Source organism: Athene cunicularia, assembly GCF_003259725.1.
Source record: "Athene cunicularia isolate RWA chromosome 28 unlocalized genomic scaffold, athCun1 chr28_part1, whole genome shotgun sequence".
Taxonomy (NCBI): domain Eukaryota; kingdom Metazoa; phylum Chordata; class Aves; order Strigiformes; family Strigidae; genus Athene; species Athene cunicularia.
Genome location: NW_020799139.1, coordinates 2,491,550 through 2,508,236, shown reverse-complemented (window position 1 = coordinate 2,508,236; position 16,687 = coordinate 2,491,550). Strand labels below are relative to the sequence as shown.

The 16,687-nt window shown below is 62.7% G+C and overlaps 1 protein-coding gene and 1 long non-coding RNA gene across 2 annotated transcripts in view; both read right to left on the bottom strand.

Moving 5' to 3' along the window:
* The window catches only part of LOC113489285, a 21,292-nt gene extending 20,947 nt beyond the window's left edge, over nt 1-345 (bottom strand). The window contains exon 1 of the long non-coding RNA XR_003400022.1: nt 8-345. This is a non-coding gene — a long non-coding RNA (uncharacterized LOC113489285). The remainder of the gene's footprint in view (nt 1-7) is intronic.
* A 1,134-nt stretch (nt 346-1,479) lies between these two features.
* Nucleotides 1,480-16,687, bottom strand: part of POLRMT (RNA polymerase mitochondrial) — a 15,446-nt gene continuing 238 nt past the window's right edge. Inside the window, exons 2-22 of the mRNA XM_026864929.1 lie at nt 16,648-16,684; nt 15,971-16,066; nt 14,727-15,364; nt 14,275-14,405; nt 12,225-12,411; nt 11,651-11,800; nt 11,356-11,523; nt 10,880-11,050; nt 10,018-10,257; nt 9,041-9,823; nt 8,443-8,565; nt 6,529-6,651; nt 5,448-5,627; nt 5,028-5,114; nt 4,664-4,777; nt 3,987-4,036; nt 3,731-3,829; nt 3,429-3,501; nt 2,867-2,949; nt 2,289-2,359; nt 1,480-1,623 (exon numbers count right to left, since the gene is read on the bottom strand). Coding sequence (XP_026720730.1) covers nt 1,574-1,623; nt 2,289-2,359; nt 2,867-2,949; nt 3,429-3,501; nt 3,731-3,829; nt 3,987-4,036; nt 4,664-4,777; nt 5,028-5,114; nt 5,448-5,627; nt 6,529-6,651; nt 8,443-8,565; nt 9,041-9,823; nt 10,018-10,257; nt 10,880-11,050; nt 11,356-11,523; nt 11,651-11,800; nt 12,225-12,411; nt 14,275-14,405; nt 14,727-15,364; nt 15,971-16,066; nt 16,648-16,684 — 3,654 coding nt within the window. The 3' untranslated portion in view covers nt 1,480-1,573. The remainder of the gene's footprint in view (nt 1,624-2,288; nt 2,360-2,866; nt 2,950-3,428; nt 3,502-3,730; nt 3,830-3,986; nt 4,037-4,663; nt 4,778-5,027; nt 5,115-5,447; nt 5,628-6,528; nt 6,652-8,442; nt 8,566-9,040; nt 9,824-10,017; nt 10,258-10,879; nt 11,051-11,355; nt 11,524-11,650; nt 11,801-12,224; nt 12,412-14,274; nt 14,406-14,726; nt 15,365-15,970; nt 16,067-16,647; nt 16,685-16,687) is intronic.

Below are 16,687 nucleotides of genomic sequence, written 5' to 3'. Positions count from 1 at the left end.
ACTGCACCCCCCACCCACCGCGGGGGGTAGGGGGGGGCCGGGCTGAGCCCCGGCCTGTGTTGCCTCTGACCAAAGCGCGGCCCCGTCTCCTGCTCCCCGTGGCGAAGCCCCGCTGCCCCCAGCTGCCCCCAGAAGCCAGAGCTGCATCATCCCCGTCTCAGCTCCGCGTATGATCCGTGACCTGAGCCCGCGCCTGTGTCTGCGCAGCCCCAGGACCCCTCCCTGGGGCTTTAGGCACTGGCCAGCCCCACCGCCTGCCCCTCTCCCCTCCCACAGACCCTGGGCCAGGGGTGACGGTCCAGGACTGCAGGTAAGTGGGGGGGGGGTGTCTGAGGGACGGTCGCCCCAAGGCTCATGAGCAGCCAATGCACACGCTGCTGCCTCCAGCCCGACCCTGGGGCCGGGGGAGAAACACAACCCCATTTCCCTGCAGTCAGATGCGGGAGCCTGGGGACACACACCCGGGGCTGTCCCAGCACTAAGACTGGGGACACACACACAGTGTGCCCCTATGGATACGTGTGTGCACCCCTATGGACACGTGTGTGCCCCTATGGATATGTGTGTGTGCTGCTATGGACACACGTGTGCTGGCGGGTGTGTACCGTGTGTGTGTGTGTGTGCACGTATGCCTCTGCCTCACGCTCCAGAGCCTCCCACACTGAATGTCCCGCAGCGCCTGCGGGGCCCACGCCAGCGTCCCCCTTCCCCTCCAGCCCATCCTGTGCAATAAACGTCAGCAGCTGACAGAGCTATGGCTGACTCCGTCTCCGCTTCTTCACCACCGTCCCCCCTGCCGCAGCTCCGGCTGCCTCCGCTCCCGACCCCAGGAGCTGCCAGAGGGACAAGGTGAAAAGGTCACTCCCTGGGGCCGCAGGCACAGGCTCAGGTGAGCCCCAGGCGCAGGATTTCCTCCCTGCAGGGAGCTGCGGTCACCCCTGCTCCTGCCGCACCAGCCCCTCAGCGCGAGGAGGGGAGTTTTGTCTCCGTTTCTGCTGCAAAAGCAGTTCCAGAATGTGACACCTTTCATCAGCAAAACAGGAGTGGGGGAACCAGTCCCAGCTCCCCAGGACAGGGATAAGAGCCCAGACCTCTGAGAAGGAGTCAGTGCCCAGATCGTATTTCAAAATACATTTTATTTACAGTATTATACACCTCCATCCCCAGGTTAGTGGTTTTTCCCTGTCTGAGACTCAGGGAGCAGAAGCAGAAGTGATTGTTGGAGCCAGCAGGAGCTGCGGAGGCCAATGATCCTGGGCTGAGCTGCACAGCGAGGAGGGACGGGGGGCACAGCAGCCCAGGCCCTTGTGCCAGGGCAAGCAGCAAGAGGAGCCGGCCACTGTCACCGGAGAGCTGCAGCCCCCCCGTGCCTGGGCCAGGGGCAGCAGCAGCAAACAGTGCAGACACAGAGCTCCCCCAGCCCCCACTCCTGCACACTCCCAGTTTGGCCCAGTGTCCTGCCCTGGGCTGGCATCTTGCTGGGCTGGCAACCAAACCCACTTTCCCCAGGAGACGCGGGCCAGAGCCTATGGCAGCAGTGCGAGGTAGTCGGGGCCCCACTGGCTGCCGGGGCTCAGCTGAAGAAGTAGGTGGAATTCATCACCTGCCTCAGGTTGAACTTGCCTGGGGAAAGGGAGGGAGAGGTCAGAGAAGCTGCACCAAGCCCTGCTTCAGCCTCCTGGGAGAATGGCTGCAGCTCAGCGCCCGCCCCAGGCTGGGCCGGCACAGTGGGGAGGGTTGTGGTCTTCAGGAATTGATGTTCTTCCAAATTTATCTGGGAGCGTGGTAGGAAGAGCAAGACAGAAGAGTAGGAGCAGCAAGGCAGGGGAGCACGAGAGGGAATGGACCGTCCCCGGCCTGTGCCACAGCTGGGGCCGAGCACAGCGCTGCCCAAGAGCCAGGGGCCTGCTCGAGAGGTCAGGCAGATGGTCTGGCAGAGGCAGAGCCGAGATTAGGAGGAGTTAAAGTAATTGCCTTAATCCCATTGTATGTGTATTATCTAGATCCTGGCAATCACCTCCCCTCTCCAGGCAGAGGCCTCTGGCTGGAAGCAGATGGGAGAGGAGCGCAGCTGGGCTGGGGCATCCTGGGGAGAACCCCCGGGCCTGGGGGGGCGCAGGGAGGGCTCCAGGGAGCTGCAGGTGAATGTCTGAAGGTGCTGCCCCCTGCTCTGCCATCCAGCACAGGCAGCAAAACCCCACCCAGGGACCCCCACCCTGCCCAGCGATGTTGGGGGCCACTCCCCCCACCCTCCCCGTCTCCAAAGGGCTCGGGGCTGCTGCTCGTACCAGTCTTGGGGACGTTGGACAGCTGCTCCATCAGTTTACTCTGCCAGAGGGCTCTCATCTCTCTGTCAGGGCTGGATGAACCAAAAGAAAAGCAAATCAGCGTGGGAGCTCCGGGAGAAGATGCATGCTCCTCTGCTCCCCCTGACAAGAGGGTTCAGCTGTCCCTGAACACAGTCCTGCTGCAGCACCCGAGCGGGGCTCAGCCCTGGCCACAGCAGCCCCAGGGAGGTGCTGAGGCAGGTGCAGACGCTGCCCAGGACGGGGCCAGTCTTGGGGGGTGGGGGTGGGCAGGGGGTAAGAGCCACACACCAACCCAGCACCCTACTGCCCCATTCACAGTGGGGAGCCCCAGGCCCCCCGATGCATTCGAGCACCAAATCCTACCCCAGTTCTGTACCAAAAGGATGCAGACACCTTGCTTTTCACCCCGCGGTCCAAGGCAATCCGAGTACCAGTCAGGAAGGAAGAGCAGCTTCCCTCCAGAGCAAGGACCATGAGCGTCTGGGCACAACCACCCCGGGAGAGGGAAGGGCTGGGGACAGGGAGCGTGGGGGGGTTTGCCAGCAGGCCAGGAGTACCTGCAGTACTTCTCCACCATGAACTTGGACAGATCCTCCAGGATCTTCTCGCTGTGCAGAGCCACGAATTGCTTCCGACAGATCTGACCCAGGGAGCAATGGTGAGTGAAGGGGCCTTGTACCCTCCTTCCCCCAAGTGCTTCATCAGCCAAGACAGAGGTGAGTGGCACAGGGGGACAGGGGGGCTGCCAGACAAGGGGAAAGGGAATCAGCCTGGGGAGGGGGGAGGCAGAGGCTGACCCTCATTTGTCAATCAACTCTACACCAGCTATGGCAGCAAGACAAGGGGTAGGGCCCAGGGCAGCGCAGAGGCACCGATGCTGCCAGGCACTGGGTTTGTCGCTGATTTACGGGGAGATTCTCCCACAGACGCTCCCTGAAGGGTGGGAGGAGATGGGGCTACAGGCCCAGGACATCAGCTGCAGCCACTGGCGAGCGACCCAGGCTCACTGTGCCCGGGTAAATAAACCAGGCTCTGGAGCAAAGCCCACGGCAGGCAAGGGCTGGCACGGGCCCAGAGGACAGATCAGCGAGATCCCTGCTCTTGTCAGGACACTCGTACCTGGTTCATGACATCCACGGTGAGCGCGTGAGTCCAGTAGCAATCGTGGACCGAGACGAAGGTCAGACCCTGCCTGGGGGCAGCAGAAGGTGCCATTGATACCGAGAGCCCCCCCCAGCACTGGCCCCCACCCCATGCAGACCTCGCCGGGACACGAGCAGGGAGGGGGGACACTCACACCCCCCTGCCCGGCACCCCCAGACCTTCAGAGAGCAGCGGCCAACGTCAGCACCTCCCCTCACCCCCCGCCCACCGGGAACCCTGACCCCCCCAAGCAGGGGGGCCTGGGTGCCGCTGCCCACCTGAGGCAGTGCAGAGCCGTGAGCATCATGTGCGTGGAGTCCAGGGAGTGGATGAAGTTGGGGGGGAAGGCGTTCTTCTGCTTCACCGTGTCGGGCTTCCTGCAGCACAGGGCAGGAGGGGCTGCAGCACTTCCAGGGCCGGGGAGGAGGGCGCCAGCGAGACCCGAGGGCTCCCTGGGCCAGCTCTGCCCACGGCGGGCTCTGTCCCCAGAGCACAGGCAGGGACAGCCCAGGGACACCACGGTCTCGTACTTACTGGCTGCTGTTGAAGGTTTTCACGCTCAAGGCTTGCATGTTGCAGTTGAGCTGCAGGGAGAGAGGGAGGGATGGGTTGTCACGGGGCCCTGCCCCGCGATGCCGGCACCGACCGGGAGCTGCTCTGCCAGGGGTGTCCCCGGCTACAGGGGGGGTCTGGGCAGGGACCTCCCCAAGCACCCCAGTCACCACGGCAGCGGGTGCTGCTCAGCGGCGCCCTGCCCGCTGCCCCTCCTGAGGGTGCTGGCCGGGACCCCAGCCCCCTCCCAGCAACGCGCTGATTCAGCCCTGTGAGGGCCACGGGAAGGGCTCGTGGTGGTGAGCGGCTGCGGGGACGAGTCGGGCCGGGGAGCCGTGAGTCAGCGCAGCAGCGTGTGGGAGGCGAGAGCAGCGAGACTGAATCATGCCAGCCCCGGGAAGGCTCCCCGGTGTGGAGTGGGCCTGTGCCCCAGCTGCCTGAGTGGGACAGGAGCAGCAGAGCTTCCTCAGCAGCCCACCCACACGCTCCTGTCTCTGCCGGGAGCGACGAGGCCGGAGGATGCGCCTGCACACACAGCCCCACCCGCTCTGCAGGCTCACCCGCAGGAATGCCAGCCCGCTGGGCTTCAGCTCGCTGCCTCTCCCTGCTCCCCAGCACAGCCGGGGAGGGGCAGAGGGGTCCTGCACACCCCTACTTACCACAGTGGACTTGGAGCGGTAGTAGGGCTGCACGATGGGGAGACCCAGCGGCGTGACCCACTCCACCGTCTGTCCCGACTGGGCGATGAGCTTGGCGCTCTCCGTCAGCCACTTCTGCAGGGAGCCAGGGAAAAGAGTAGCTGGAGTTAGTGGGGGCAGCTGGGAGACCCCATCCCCTTGCAGGTGACCCTGATGTCTGGCCCGGTACTGGCACAATCCCACACCTCTGGGCTGGGACAGGAGGATCCTCTCTGGGCCAGGGCCCAGAAGAACCATCTCTTGCCCTGGAGCAGCCCCTGGTCTGTGCATGGGCAGGCCCAGGAAGAAGAAAAGGCAGAGAGGGATGAGGCAACAGGCACCTTACCTGGATGTCTCGGGTCGCTGAGAACATCTCCTTGATGCCACTGAACACCCTCTTCACCAAGTAGTCTGATGCTTCCCACAAGTATTCCTGCAGAGGCAGAGCAAGGGGTCAAGGGGCAGAGCGAGGGGTCCTGGGGTGAAGCACCAGAGCACTCGCTGCTCCCCAGCGCCGCCTCCATCACGGGCTGCGTGAGTTTGGAGCTGGTGGGGTGCAACGGAGGGAGGCCCAGATCAGCACTTCACAGGGCTCCTTGTCCAAGGACAGGCCGATCTCTGCCCAGTCCTGCTCACCCCTTTGCTGGGAGGTCTGGGGGCGAGGAGGAAGGCAGGAAGGCAAGGCAGAGGAAGGGCACTGCGGGCACCTCTCCTGTCAAAGGCTGAGCGTGGAGCGACGCCGGGGAGGGCAGGGCAGGGGCGTTACCTCAGGGAACTCGTCGATCTCCTTGAGGCGCTTCTCGATCTGCAGCCGCCCGCCATAGCGTGTGACGCCGTACACCACCGTCATCACCGTCTGCTTCACCACCTTGCGGCTGATGAAGTCCTGCAGCACCTGGGCCACCTTCACCCCATGCTCAGCATCCTTCTTCCGAAACTCCTCCACCTGAGGAGGGCAGCGCTCAGGAGCTGCTGGCCCAAGCCCTTCCCTGGCCAAGAGCATCAGGGGAACCACAAGACACCCCCCCCAGCTGGGCACCGCCTGGCTTGAGCTCCCACCAGAAACCCTGTAGCCCACCTCCACCAGCCCCAGTTAAGAGATCATCTGCTGAAGGGATCAAGAGGCACCCAGACCTCAGAGGGAACAGCGCCCGCAGGACCCAAGCTTTCCCCTGCTGCCTCAGCACTGTCACATGTCACAAGTGTCACTTGTCCAGCACCACAAGGACACGGCACTAGGACTGCGGCTCGGGACTCGGGTTCTCCAGCTCTGCCACTCCAGCGATAACTGAGCAAACCCTCTGCGTGCTCCTCCCGCCTGGGTAAAACGTGCCGAGGCCCCGAAGGCAGAGCCGGGGGTGCAGCGCCCGCAGAGTGGGGCTGGCAGGTTGCAGCACTCCCAGCGGCCTTGCTTCACGTTGCATCTGCCCAAGGAAACTGCAGACTTCGCTGCAGTGCCAAGGGCTGAACCTCTCTCTCCTCCTTCCTGCCCAGCTCAAAGAAAACCCCACAACCTGCGGGCCAGCCGGCTGCCACCAAGAGATAAGGAACCCCCTCTGCTCTCTTCCACCTCCCCGTCCTACTTTTCCCAGACCTCATTCAGAAGCAGACAGCGGGAATCCCAGTGGATTTCTCACAGCTGCCTCTGTGAGGAGATCTCCAGTCAGATCCCTGCTGAGGCACTGGTTCCCGCTGAAGGAGGGAGAGACCCCCCCACTCTGACTAGCTCAGGCTGTCCCAGCACACTGGCCTTACCCCAACCTTTCTCCCCGGGAGCTGGAGGACCTCATGCAACACGGGCAAGGGGGGAAGTGGGTCCCAGAGGTGCTGCCCCCGCCACACCTCACCTGCTGGGCCACGGTGCTGTAGACATCCTGGGGGACGCTGCAGGGCATGAGGTTGACGGACATGGCGCCGATGAGGTCCCGGCCCAGCGCGGCGTAGTGCTGCAGACCATTACAGGAGCCGTCCTGTGCGGGGACAGGGTGTGGGCATGTGCACAGAGCCCAGCTCATCTGCCCGCCCTGAGCGCCAGCACTGGGCTCAGAGGTTATGGCCACCCCCCCTCCCAAGACAGCTTTGCAGCTGATCTCCCAGCAGCTGCCAGGGCCACACTAGTTTCCATTTTCCTTCTGGCCAGTATTCTTGTCTGGGTCTCATCACCAACTACTGCTGCCTATGAGGTTTAAAAAAAGAAAACTTCACGTCACACTGCCCCCTCCATGAATTTTCAAAGACATCAGAGCTCTGTGGAAACACTGAACAAACAGAATATTTGGAAAAAAAACAAATCTGTCTGGATGCTAAAAGAAGCCCCCAGAGGCAGCAGTCAAAACAGCCTCAGAGCACCCAGGGGCGGGCTCGGTGGTGGGAGAGCAGCTGGGCCGAGGGCCACGGGGCAGCCTGGGGTGACTCGGAGGCCACAGCCGGCCCCTCCGCTCTGGGGCTGATGGAAACACCCTCTGACAGAAAGCAGCCCCGAGCCGGCCCGTCCCAAAGCCGGGGCTAGAGGCTCACCAACCAACCTGCCACAGCAGTGCCCAAGAGCCCTCCCGGCACCAGGACCAGCCCGGGCGAGGCGGGCAGGACCGAGCAAAGGCATGGGAAGGTCCTGCCACTCCCCAGCCAGCGCCAGCAGATGTGCTGCTGCTCCAGAGCCACCCCTGCTCCCGCGGGGGCTCTGCCTGATCAAAGGGCGCCCGGAGCCGCGGGCAGGATCCACCCTGCCACCTCCCTGCACCCCACGGTGCAGCGAGAGGCAGAGCCGAGGGCTCCGGCAGCGCCGCGGCAGAGGGGCTGCCGGTGGTAGCCAAGCGCCGATGACTCAGGTGCAGAGACTCGGGTGCCCTCCCGAAGCCCATTAGCAGCACCCCCCCACGCCCCCGCTGCTCTCTTGATCTTCTGTTGTCACAACAGGATCAGTTTAGACTGTCTCATACATATTCCAGACCATCACTATGGGCAGAATACACCCCCACTATCCCCCCCCTTCATTATGGGCATCTGATCTTCTAATGAGATAGATGAGCAAACCCCTCTCACCAGGAAAAAAATTAATCAATCACTGTCTCCCATGCAGAAGGGGGTTTATGGGCGCAGAGAGGTACCTCGGATACAGACAGAGCACGGATCTGCTGGGGCACAGCAGGGAGAAAGGGCTGAGCGCTGGCTACCGGGAGCAGCCACCTGGCTACTGGGGGGACACACTCGGAGCATGGGCACATCCAGGACCGGGAGGGACCAGGTGTGCGGTGGCAGCCACGTCACTGACGCGGGCTCAGATCGGCTCCGTCCCCCACCCTTCTCCGGGGTCCAGACCTCCCACCCTTTGCTCCCGTGGAGCTGCTCAGCCTCAGCCTCGGGATGGGAGTGGAGTAAAGGCCCCGACGCCTTGGCGCAGCCCCGAGGGCTTCGGCCAGACAGGTGCTGCCTTCACCAGGCCACGGGGCCGGGGCAACTCCCAGCCCCAATCCTGTGGCCGGGGCAGGTGAGGCCAGGCCAGCGGCGCCCCGCAGGCAGCCGACCCCCATCTCCCAGCCAGAGGAAGCGAAGCAGCACGAGACTGTGCCGGCCCTTAACAGCTGCACCCAGCAGAGAACTGCGGGAGCTCTCAAGCCAAGGTGCCCGCAGGCTGAGCTGCCCTTCAAGCGAGCAGTGAGTGCAGCGCCAAGTCCTGGCTGCTCCTGCCCTGCCCAAGCCCCCGGCCCTTCCCCGAGCCCCGGCTCTACCACACAGGCCATGCAGATCTATCGAGCTCCCACCTGGTGAACTGGGAAATGAGAGATGTAGGCTGTTGGATCCGGGGACCTCGAGGCTTTGGCGATTTCCATACAGCAGGCCAAGGCTTGCCAGGGCTCGTCAGTGTTCATCCACCACTTCCTGCCCTGGAACAGGAGGGCAGAGGCTGGCGGGAGCAGCCAGTGCTCTGGGGCAGCCCAAGCCAAGGCTGAGCCCCTGTGCTCCCAGGATAAGCCTGGCAAGGCACCTGCCCCCGCCATGCCTCTACCTCCCTAACATTTCGTTGTGTTTTCAGAGAGAAACGTGTTATTTAAGAAACCCTCAAAGAGTTCTCTTTCAAAATTGATCTGATTTCCATTTTGGTTTACCTTCTAGGAGCTGTGCTAAGACAAATGGTTAAGTCTCCTCTGAAATGAACAATGACATCGACCCTTTTTCCTTAGCACACTCGGAGTTGGAATAGAAATTGTCCAAGAGATGAACCTCCCTGCTTTTGCTTTTCAGTTGGGTCACTGAGGGGGAACCTCCCAGCCCGCCTGGGGGCAGCCACAGGCTCCCGGAGCCGGCCCCACCGCTGCCCCCCAGGAGCGAGCGGGGCGGCGCCGGCCACTCCCCACCTACCGTCAGCGGGTGGTCGGCGGAATCCAGGATCTCCTCCATGATCTCGTTGGCGTAGTCCAGCCGCTCCTTCAGGGCGTTGTTCTTCTTCAGCCCCGTGAGGTTAATGAGGTGGATCTTCAGCCAGTCAAGGCCCTTGGGCCCCAGCGGCCTTCCCTCTGCGAAAAGCAGGATGGCCCGGGTGACGTCGTTACCGAGGTGGTTGAAATAAGGCGGGCAAGGGTAAGTCCTGCCTCGGAAATCCATGTTGTGGGGAAACCAGAACACCTTGTCCCTGACGAAGTTGGCGATGGAGAGCTTGTAGAGCGCGTCCATGCGCAAGCTGTGCATTTCAGCCGCCTTCTTCTTGCACAGCAGCAGCTCGTGCTTGTGGGACTTGTTCCCGGTGGTGGAATTGCCAGGAGGAGCAGCAGGAGGCCTGGGGGCCTCCGAGACGGGCGGCGGGATGTCCAGCTTCTCGTTGCCTTTGTCGTTGAAGATGGAGATGATGATATCCAGCACGGGCTGGTTGATCTTCCAGGCGCAGTTGCCCAGCTGGTTGAGGGCATCGAGCACGGGGTGGAGGTTGACCGGAGGACACTGCTCCAGGAGCAGCTGGTGCTGGACGGCCCCGTCCACAAAGCGCATCAGCCTGGTGTCGTTCAGGACAAAGGCACCGAAATGGGGGGAGGTCCAGGGCACTGGCGGGCACAGCATTGGTATGACGGAGCTGTTAAAGGTCAGTGTGGTCTCTGCAGCGTCCGACACAAGCTGGGAGAAGATGGGATGGGGCTTTATCAGCCCGACCTGGAGAGGAGAATCAGCAGCAGAGGGTCAGGGCTGGCGTCTGGAAGAGTGTGTGATCAGGCTAAGGATGGACATTGTCACACAGAACCGGGGGCTCCTCAAAGCGTCCCTGCGCGCGAAAGGCAGCAGGGAGGGACAGTGTTTGGGTGAGGAGGGGACCTGCGCAGCCCCAGAGCCCCCTGGACGAGGCTCACCTGCCAGCTGCTGCGGAAGGAGTAGACGTGGTAGAGGACGGGGATGAGCCGGGGCTCCAGGCGGGGGTTGAGGCTGTTCCTGGGCACCCTGACAGCCTGCACCAGCAGCTCCAGCAGGTGCATGCCCAGGCGCATGAGGAGCATGTACGGCCAGCTGCAGTCCTTCAGGTTCAGGGAAGGCCCGAAGCCGGCTTCCACTACCAGCTTCTCCCAGTATTCCCGTGGCAAGCACTTGTGGGGCTGGGAGGTGGAAGGAGAAGAGCGGGTCAGCTGGAGGGGCCACCCTGCTACTCCCTGGGGTTTGCTGGGGGGGATCTGTCTCCTGGAACATGGCTCCGAGGACCCTCCCGGCTCAGTGTCCCTGGGGAGGGTGTGGCCAGGAGAAGCCCAACAGCGAGAAGGTGCCAGGACAGTGGCGCTGCAAAGCCCTTCCTCGGGCCACATCCCCAGGCTGACACCATGTCCCCGCCCCATCCCACCCCTCCTGCAGACCTGCCTCCCCCACACAGCTCTGGGAACGAGCTGCCCAGAGTTGTGCCCTTGGCCCCTTTCCCTCTCCCAAGCGCACCCCGAGACCCAGAGCTCTCCCACGTGGGCTGTCTGGCTCCGAGGGATCAGCTTGGCCGATTTAACATCCCCCAGCCCAGAAACACCCACTGCTGTCCCAGAGCCGACCCGCATGTTGCCACAGGGCAGGGGCCTGCCCAGTGCCAGACGGGGCCTTGCAGTTCTGGGGGGCCTCTGCAGCAGCAGGTTCCCAGAGACTGGCCCCAGTGAGGAGATGGGCAGACAAACCACCTCGGCCCACCCCGGCTCTGCTGCTGGGCTCCCCGCAGGTCCCCGTGCCCCCTGGGACGCCTACCTGGCCGTCCCTGGCCAGCAGATGAATGTAGCTCTTGTAGACCTCCTGCACCTTCCCCAGCTGGCGGCTGCGCAGCTTCCTCTGGGTGACGTATCGGTTGTAGACTTTGAAGCCCAGGTCCCGGGCCAGGACAACCAGGGACTGTCCTTGCGGAGAGAGGGTGTTGAGGACCTGAGAATGAGGAAGGCAAAGAGGGTCTTAAGGCGGGAGGAACAGAAAGACGGAGCAGAGACAAAGCGGGAGTTAACGCCCCTGTCTGGGGAGCACAGAAAGATGCTGATCCCCATGGTGCTGAACAGATGAGTAAGGACACAGGGCCAGGACAGAGCAGGGGCTTCCCTGGCTGCTCAGAACAGGGAGCAGACAGAGCCTGCACCAGATAACCTGAGCAAACTTTGAGGCCCTTGTTCCGATTCTGCTGGCCCGAGCGGGACATTGGTGCTTTGCGGCAATGCGAGGGCAGGGCAGGGTCCTACCTGCAGCATGATGGCCACATACTCCTCGTCTGGCAGCACGCACAGGTAGGGGTAGAGAATGTTGTACCCCGACCCCATCTGGAGCTGGGACATGTTGTGCTTCGACTTCTGCAGGGCCTGGAGGATGGAATCGTGCCACTGGGGTCGAAGGGTGTCCAGCATGTTGCGCTGTGCAAAAAGGGAAGCAAGACAGTAACGCTGTGGTGAGTGTCACCAGGGAGCTGCCCTGCTCTTTAGGCCACTGAGCCCCGCAACTCCCCCCCAAGTCCCAAGGGCTGAACTCCCTTGACTTTACCGCTTTAGTGGCTTGCGGGGTCAGAGGTTTGGTTGACTCCACTGACTCGACGGTTACGGTGTTGTTCAGCTCCATCTCCAGCTGCTGCTGAAAGCGCTCCTGCAACTCCTGCACAGAGAAATCCAGCTTGGGGTATGGCATCGTCGTCTTCTGCAATAAGAGCAAGACATTAAGTGCCAAAAGCCAGAGGAAGAGAAGATGTTGTGCCGGCTCCCCTGCGAGAGGCACATGCTGCGAGTCCTGCTAAAGGCACCTTTCTGGGACCTCTGCATCCAGAGGGCCGAGCACTCTGGCTGGCAAAGCCCAGGGTAACCGGCCTCTCCTGCTCTGCTCCTGGGTTGTGGGAGAGCTCCCATGAAAGCCCCCGCCAGCCCCCAGCTCCTGTGTCAGTGAGGCTGATCACTTCCTCAGAACATGGATCTGCCTGACAGTTTGTGAGGGCTACTGAGCAGAGATTGGGCTAAAAAGTTCTTCCCACATGACAGCCCTGGGCTGGACCCGAGGACACCCTCTACGCCGCCTGGCCGGCCCCAACACCCCTCTGAGCTGCAGCCACCCCTGAGCTGGGGCTTACTCTGGAGTAGAAGGTCCGGAGCAGAGAAGACTTGCAGATCTTGCGGCTGGGTGGAGGGGGCAGCTGGTACTTGGGCTGGATGGTCCTGATGGCCTTCAGCACCTTCTCCTTCTCATCTTCCTCAAACAGGCACTTTTGGAAGAGCTCATCCACGGCAAAGCCATCCTTCTTCAGCTGCCTCACACACCTGAGGAAGGGCAGATAAGACAGGCTCGACCTTTCACAGGGGACTGTGTGCACTGCACAGAAATCAGCACGTGACAAGGCACAGAACAAAGTTTTAAAGACAAAGGATGGGGGTGACTCCTTCGGAGGATCCAAGAGCCTTGATGGTATCAGGCTTCTCCTCCCTCACTTGTGCCCTCAACAGCATCACCCAGGCCCCCGTGAGACACTACAGGACAAAGAGCCACCCCCTCCCAAATCCCTGGCAGCCACAAAAAGCCCTCTCCTGAAGCAGGGCTTGGGGGCTGGCACCACTAACAACCAGCTCTGAGCACAGGGCAGGACACTGATACACAGCTCCAGGCCGCTCCAGGAGGGCCAGTGGGACCTCCCTGTGCCACCTTCATGCCAGAGCAGCCGCAGGAGGATGCAGCCTCTCTGACAGCCCTGGGGAGCAGGATATGCTCCAGACACTTGCCCTGGGACGCCTCCTCCCTTCTCCAGCACATGCCTCAAAGCCACTGCATGGACCCTCCACCGAAAGCCGTGCAGCAACTTGTGCCCGACCATGCCGGTGTCTGCCCAGCCCCAGAAACAGGCAAAGCCAGGAAACCCCCAGGGGGGAGATGCCTCAGTCTGCCAAGAGCACAGCTGTCAGGCAGGTGGATGCCCTCCCTGCCCCTGCACAGCTCTCCGGAGGTGGGAGCATGGCCCAGCCCGACAAGGGCACCCGCCTCAGGTTACAGCGAGCTGTTATCCTCCCTCCAGCCTGCACCTCTGCCGAGCTGAGCGGGCAGCTTTCACCTTCGCACCGGGTCGGGAGACGGAGCTCAGCTGCCGCTGCGAGGCTGAGCAGAGAGGCAGGTTCCTCCACTCTCACATAACCCTGCCCAGCAGCGCAGTCAAAACAAGGAACCCCCACCTCACACCCTCAAAGCAACACCACAGTCTGAGAGCAGAGCGGGAAACAACCCCCATCTCACAAGGCCCGGACAGCTCGGTGCTCCGGGCCACACCACATCCAGCTGGGAGACACCTTTAGGAGAGGAAAGGAAAGGAGAGCTCGTACCCCCACACAGCAAACAAACAGCTGTGGGGAAACACACACACACCCTGGCAAGGCTGGGGGTGGACAAATCCGTGCAGGTGTGCTATAAACATCTGCCTACAGACAGCCCTGCGGGTGCGCTGCTGCACTGCTGCAGCACCCACACACCCAAGCAGGAACGTCAACACCAGTTGCTTGGAGATCAGCTGACTGGAAGATCTTCACTCGCAGGCATTTAGACCTTGCTTGCCAGCCAAGGGACACACGAGGCCAGCGCAAAGCCCTGAACCATCCAAGGGTGTTTGTGCAGCACTAGCAGAGCACCAGAAAGCTTCCCCCATCCTCTGACAAAGCAGCTGCCTGTGCCACCGGACCCAGGTCCTGAGGCCCCACCTGGTGGGACCTCACAGGGCTCCTTCAGCTCCTCATGCTGGGTCTGACACAGACTCGCCCCACGAAACCCATCTCTATCTCCTGATCCCACTCCTCCAGATTATCATGCAAAAAACAGCTGTTTGGCTGAGCCCAGCAGGGCAAACTCCATGGAGCTGATGGAAAAATGAACAGAGGAGCCATTCCTACCGGGCAGCAACAAGGTGCCCAGAGTGGGGGCAGAGCAAGGAGCCCCTGCCCGCGATGAGGCTGCTGCCAGCCCAGGGCCCTGCCCAGAGCAAGGCTGTTTGCACCTCCTCCACCTCCCACCCCTGTGAGATCGGGGACAAACTCCCCAGCAGCTGGGGGTGGGAAGGGCTGCGGGAGCTCTGCCCACCCCAGGCACGGGTCAGCACACGCATCCACGCAGGCAGTGGGCACAACCCCTCCCTCCCCCAGTGTTACCTCTGGATGGCTTTGGCGGGCGCCTGGCTCCGGCCCAGGCACTCCAGCACCACCATGTACGAGTCCAGGCTGGGCCGGAGGCCGGCGGACTCCAGCATGTAAAACAGGCAGTGGACACGCTGCAAGCAGCCCTGCGGACGGGAAGGGAAGGGGCTGTCACACAGACACCAGCAGCCCCACGTCACAGCTTCACGCTGCTCCTGCTCCAGTTTAGCCACGTCTACACCCCCCCAGCCCCTTCTTCCCCTCAAAGCCACCGCACAGGAATCAGTAGCCCGATTCAGTGGCCTTGTACCAGCTCCGGCCCTCTCAGCAGAGCCAACCCCCCTTGAACACCTGCTGAAGGCAGTGGTGACAAAACACAGATAAAACCACAACCGCTGATTCTACAGGCACAGGGCTCTTCCGAGCCAGCCCCTCTCCCTCCTCGGCCACCCAGGGCAGCTCGGTACCTTCCTTGCCCAGCACCGCATCACAATATTGTAGGCATTGACATTAAGAAGGTGCCTCTTGGCGCGGGACTTGTAGTACATGAGAAGGAACCTCTCGGCCTCCTCCGGCTGCTGCAGGAACAGGAAGCATTCCAGGCTGGACTGCACCGTCTGCTGCAGGATCTTGTGGTGGTTGCTCTCCTTGTCCTGCAGCACCCTCCAAGGCCTCTGCGCCTTTGCTTCCTCCTTCACCGCTTCCACCTGGGGCTTGCTGTCAGACTCAGTGGAGGCCCAGCTCATGGCAGCATCCACTTTAGCTTTCGGCTTCCTCGGGCTCTTATTGGCTTTAGCTTTGGTCTTTGCCTTGCCCTTTGCTTTGGCCTCCACAGCCAGCTGGGAGGCAGCGATGGACAGCTTCTGCTCCCCCTTCAGCTGCCGGGTGCACACTCCCGCCTCCAAATTCTCGACCCAGCTGCTGGGCTGGGCCGGGCTCTCAGCCCTTCCCCTGGGAGCGGGCTGCTCCTCTGCGGGGCCAGGAGCCCCCCCTTTCCACAGTGGGTCCTGGTACTTGGCATTCTCCAGCAGGGCCGGCTCCACTTTGTTGACCGTCACCTCCTGGACGTTATTGCCTTGGAGCTGCTTCACTCGAGCTTTCAGCACTGCCGGGACACACAGCAGGGGGAGGTGAAGGGACACGAGGCTCAGCAGGAGGTTCTGTCCCACCCCAGGGCCTCAGGAACACACAAGGGCTTCCTCCCCCCTTGGCAGCCCCCCACAGCAATCAGCTGCTTTGACCACTGTCCTGCTGGGACCCACCCACACGCTGTGGCCCAGCCCTGTGTCCCAGGGAACCCAACAACGGCTCTGCAAGAGAAAAGGCACGTGTCCCATCACTTCTCTGGGGCTGTGTCTCCAAAGTCCTCAGGTCCCAGCTCACGCTGGCAGGGAGCCCAAAGCCAGGGCATGTTCCAGGTCTGCTGGGCCCTCACACACCCCGGAGGGACTCCTCTACCACCCCTTGGGACCACTCTGCGTCTTACAGCAATTCAACCCTCCCTCTGGGTGGGGCAGGCCTCCAGGTCCTTAAGACAGGACAGAACTTGCTCAGGGAGGCCAGCAAGTCCATGGGGAGCCCGACATCCTTGCCCAGGCGACAACTATTTACAGTCCCAAATATCTTCTTTATGGCTACCCAGAACGGGAAAACATCCCAGGACACAGAACAAGGGAAACCCCCGCGTCTCTCCCAGCCCTCCCTGACTCACCTTCCAGCAGCTCCGTCCTCTCACAGACGGCACTTCTCCTCGCCTTCTCCTTGGCGCTGGCAGAGGAGTAGTTCCTGAGAACACTCCATGGGATCCCTGCGGCGGGAAGGCACAAAGACCGGGAGGTCAGAGGCGGCGTCACCCCTTAGGGCTCTGAGAGCCCTGCCCCGCGCCACGGCCGGGCCCCTGCGGCCCTTCTCAGCTCAGCCTGCAGGGACAGGGACACCCCACCCCGCGGCTCTAATCTCTTGGGGGGGGAACAGGACCCCAGGGACGCCACAAACCCCAGCGCTGCGGCACAGGGTGACGGGCCCCCAGCGACCCCCAGAGCAGGCAGCCTGGCTGCAGCGGGGATACGACCCCCGAGCCCCCATTTCTACCCTCAGAGAATGACAAGGACACCCAGAGCGCCCCTCGCTGTGCGCGGGAGGAGGGGACTCATGACGCTAACACCCTCCCAGCCGCTGGCTCTGTCCTGGGGGGGGGAGTGCTCTGGACCACAGGGACCCCCCGACCGCGGTGAGGCCTGCGGGACCCCCCAGCTCAGGCTGCGACCGGCGGGTGAAGGGCGGGACCCCATTCTCTGAGGGCCCCCACGGCCTCAGGCCGCCCCTCCAGGCCGCCTCCCCGGTCCAGGCGCCCATCCCGGCCCCGACCGCCCGCTCCCGGCCGCTCACCGGCGCCCCGCAGCCGGGCCGGGCCCAGCAGCGCCGCCCG